This window comes from Nematolebias whitei, chromosome 18 (genome assembly GCF_014905685.2).
Source record: "Nematolebias whitei isolate Nwh7 chromosome 18, NemWhi1, whole genome shotgun sequence".
Taxonomy (NCBI): Eukaryota; Metazoa; Chordata; class Actinopteri; order Cyprinodontiformes; family Rivulidae; genus Nematolebias; species Nematolebias whitei.
The window spans coordinates 16,409,143-16,413,215 of NC_056515.1; the positions used below are offsets into that span (position 1 = coordinate 16,409,143).

At 44.0% G+C, this 4,073-nt stretch overlaps 1 protein-coding gene across 1 annotated transcript; it reads left to right on the plus strand.

The window, feature by feature from the left end:
- Positions 1-551: 551 nt before the first annotated feature.
- Positions 552-3,016, plus strand: ved (ventrally expressed dharma/bozozok antagonist). The gene is made up of 3 exons (XM_037692288.1): positions 552-789; positions 2,131-2,390; positions 2,699-3,016. Exons 1-3 carry the CDS (start codon positions 552-554, stop codon positions 3,014-3,016), a joined length of 816 nt encoding a protein of 271 aa, XP_037548216.1.
- The last annotated feature ends 1,057 nt before the right edge of the window (positions 3,017-4,073 follow it).

Sequence of the window (4,073 nt, forward strand, 5' to 3'; positions counted from 1 at the left end):
ATTTTGACTTATTTTAAGTTCAAATGTTTTATTTTGACCCACAGGAGCGTGCCCCCCCCCCCCCCCCCCCCCAGCATCCTGAGTGTCCTCTGTTGCTTTTCACCATTATGACATATGGATGTGGCCGTAGAAGAGAGAGAGATGGTTTGGGGTGAGGTGAGTATTATCAGTCTTCAGAGGCAGGAAGGGGAGGTGTGTGTGTGTGTGTGTGGGGGGGGGGGGGCAGACTCAGTGGAGCCTTGTTGCAACAGTCTCATTGAGACTGAATAGGACTTCTTAATTACTCCAGTTGTGAAAACTGAAGGAGGGGGAGGTGTGTGTGTGTGTGTGTGTGTGTGGGGGGGGGGGGGGTCTGCTTTGATCTTCAGTTTGAGATGAGCAGGGAGGTCTGCTATAAATACAACCAGAACTTCCTGACCCCTGACTTCTACCTGCACACTCCAGAGAAGGGTGTCCTCTGGCTACATCCTGGACAAACTGTTACCCCCTGCCCCCCACCACCACCATTAAAATCCACACTGGATGATTCTTCCTGCTCTTGTGTTGGAGCCATGAGAGGACATTTCTCCATCGAGTGGATGGCTCAGAGCAGCCAGTCAGCCGGGCCTGCGGCCCCCGGGCCCGCGGCCCCCGGGCCCGCAGCCTGGGGGACACATTCAGAGACTCTGCCTGGTTTTTACTGCAGACAAAAGTCTGGAAGTTTCCCTGAACTGGAGCAGCGAGACAAGCATCAAGGCCTGGACCCGTCCCACCAGAACAGTCCGTCCCGAACGTCCTCCAGCGTTCAAGGTGAGACATCATCAGCTTCATGACTCTCAGCTACTACCACACTGTCGGGTTCCTTTATGTTCAGTGGGTCTGACTCCAGATGTTGTCGGACCCACGTTACTTTAGAACTGGTCAAAACCAGGATCGCCTTGTTGTCGTATTAATTAATAAATGTTTTAATGTCTTTAAATCAACCTTCATCTTTTATTCCCAAGTTAATTTTATAAACTACTTAATTTTAATTGGTTGGTTGTCAAATTTCATCTTATTAAAACTTTTAACTCGAAACATTTTTACAGACAAGACAGAAAATTAAAAATAACACGTTATGATTATATGTAGGGTTTTTGTGTATTTTAATTTTATTGAATTTTGTTTATAAGATTGCATTAATATATTGACTTACTGTTTAATTTATTTTCATTTTTTAAATCATGATAACAAATCAAATGTTTTAAATTGGTAACAACACTTCATATAACACTTTTCATAAATGTATTTATCATAACTTTGAGTTTTTCTTAGTAATAAAAAGTTTCACTTATAAGTTAGCGTTCAAATTATTTAAAAGTAGGTTTCTGTGCAGGTAGTCAGTATCTTACCTGCAGTGCACAGTAGAATCAAAGACGATCATCGTGGAGGAGTCCCTGATCGCAGGAGCTGCTTAGAAATATGGTTTAAAAATGAAGTTAATCTTAAATAATCCAGACTGAGAGTTTTAGAGACTGTGCCATGCGTTGGTGCGGGAGCTAAAATTAATCCCAACATGTTCTGAGCGCTAACACGAGATCGTTGTTCAAATTCTATTAGGAGTCAACCCCGTTTGTTAGCAAAACATCTGGACTACTGGATGGGTTTTTATGAAACACTCCGGTAATAATTATCAGTTGGTGCTTAGACAAACTGTTTCCTTTTGGAGCCAGCTAAATTCAAGATGGCCACCAGAGCTAACTAACCTTCAAAAACAACATGACTTGATTTACTTTTTTTTATTATTATTATTATTTCCTGTTCAGATTTGGTGTGGTTGTAGCGGAGAGTCATTCATAACACTTTACTCATTACGTTTGCTTTAAACAAGCATTAGATTGTGGCATCATCCACCCTGCTTGTCTGTTAGCAAAATATCTTGTGAACCATTGGATTAATTGTATTGAAACTTTTAGGAAGTAATCATTGAATCCACGTCTGCAACTGATTAACTTCTGGTTTTATTCCAGTTCAGTTTGGCTGCCCCAGGAGGCAGCTGGCCTCAGATCAGATTATGGGACAGCGCTGACGGCTGTAGCTCTGTCAGTGTCAGGGAAAGTAACGTTCTTCTGCTCGTTGTTGAGCTGGATTTGTGTTTCTCTGCGTTTCCAGTGACGGAGAGCGGCTTCAGCAGCGGGACAGAGGAGGAGACCTCTGGCTACGAGAGCGAAGGGGGTCAGGTCCTGTCACCCTCCACCCACTCCAACTGCACCCCCACGTCGCCACCATCACCACCAGTGGGCAGGAGGCAGCGGACGGCGTTCACAGCCGAGCAGATGAACAGCCTGGAGAGGATGTTCAAGAAAAACGTGTACCTGGGAACCCAGGACAAGATGGAGCTCTGCAAGAAGCTCAACCTGTCCGACAAACAGGTGAAGGTTTGATTCCTATTCTTAACACTGAAACCAAAACCACCCACTCTGGGCCCTTGAGCAAAGCCCTTACCCCCACCATCTGCTCCCAAACAGGTCTCTCTTGAAAACGAGTCCTCGTGGCTCAGCCAGACTTTCCTGTAAGGTTAAATAAAAACAGGATGAAAATAAAATGTACATTTTTTTAAATTATTATTACGTTTTTCATGTTTCATTGAGATCTTTCTGTAAATCTTCGTCCTAAATGTAACGTTGGGCACCGTGAAGCTCTTCTTTTTGAGTGAACTTGTTTGATTTCTTGCTCTCAGATCAGAAACTGGTTCCAGAACAGGAGGATGAAGATGAAGAGGATGGTGCAGGACGCTCTGGCTCACGCCTGCCAGGCCAACATGGCCTCTTGCTTCCTGCATTACCCTGAGCTGCAGGTCTACCGTCCGGGGCCCTACCCTCGCTATCACGCTGCATCAGCTGAGGCCCCCACCTCCTACATTCATCCTCACAGCCTTCAGTACACTTCTCCTCTGCCCAGCACCTCCACTTTGTCCCTGGACTCCTACCAGTACAGCAGTATCCCAGGAGCCATGCCTCATGTCAGAGGAGCCTACCCCCACCCTCAGTATTACTGATGACACACACACCATCTCTCTGCTGCGAACTGGAAACAAACTGTTTTTATCTGTTTGGGGTTTTGTTTTGTTCATCTCTTTAGAACCAGTTGGTTTAATGGAAACTTGAACCTGGAGCAGGATGATGTGCAATAATGGAACTGTGTGCATCTCTGTCATTGTACAGTCCAGATACATCACAGCTGAAGTTTCGTTATTTTATTATTATTATTATTATTATTTACAGGCTCTGTTGTTTTGTGACTGTGAAACTAAATGAAAATAAAACTTAATGAAAGACTACGCGGTTTTTTTTTCCATGTGTAGGAACATTTACTGCTCTGAGGAACAGTTGGGCTTTAACGAACACTGATGTGAGTTTGTGTTCCTTATTCTAACCAAGTATTTATTCCAGAGGCACACGACACATCCAACACTAAATCTGTTCTGGTTTATTTAAAGTGCAGTTTGGAAATTCAACGTCACAAGATGTAAATTCAAAAATATGCAAACCATATTTTGTCATATGACTAAACGTGAGTTTTTAATGTAACCAGGTGGAGTCAGGTCCTCTGGATGGATTCTTGTCGAAACATTTAATCTTTTATACAAAAGACAGTCTTATAAATAGCACTTTCTCATAGTGGATCGATCTGTTTGTTAACATCCAGAACCAGCTGCTCACATGGTCAAGGAGGACCATCAGCCTAACAACCGATCGTTAGTGCTCTGGTGGCCAATTGCTATTCACAGACGGCTGAATGATGCTAGCAATAACAGCAATTTAAGAAGGGGGCAGTTGAACACGAAGGCTCCGCCCCTGTTTAGTGATGGACGGTTTCTCTTCACAAAGATGGCCTCCTTCACTCCTCTGTCACTGCTGTTATTGCTAGTATCACTCAGCTCTCTGTGAATAGCAAGTGGCCATCAGAGCACTAACGGTTGGTCGTTGGGCTGATGGTCCTTCTTTTTCATGTGAACAGCTAGTTCTGGATGTCAACAACAAACTGGTTGATCCACTACGAGATCTACTACTACTTATAAGACTTGAGTTTACTGCAGCTCCTGGGACTGAAGA

Coding starts and splice junctions, on each gene's coding strand:
- ved (XM_037692288.1), top strand. CDS start 552: ATGAGAGGACATTTCTCCATCGAGTGGATGGCTCAGAGCAGCCAGTCA. Junction 790..2,130: donor AACGTCCTCCAGCGTTCAAG/GTGAGACATCAT, acceptor CTGCGTTTCCAG/TGACGGAGAGCGGCTTCAGC. Junction 2,391..2,698: donor TCAACCTGTCCGACAAACAG/GTGAAGGTTTGA, acceptor TCTTGCTCTCAG/ATCAGAAACTGGTTCCAGAA.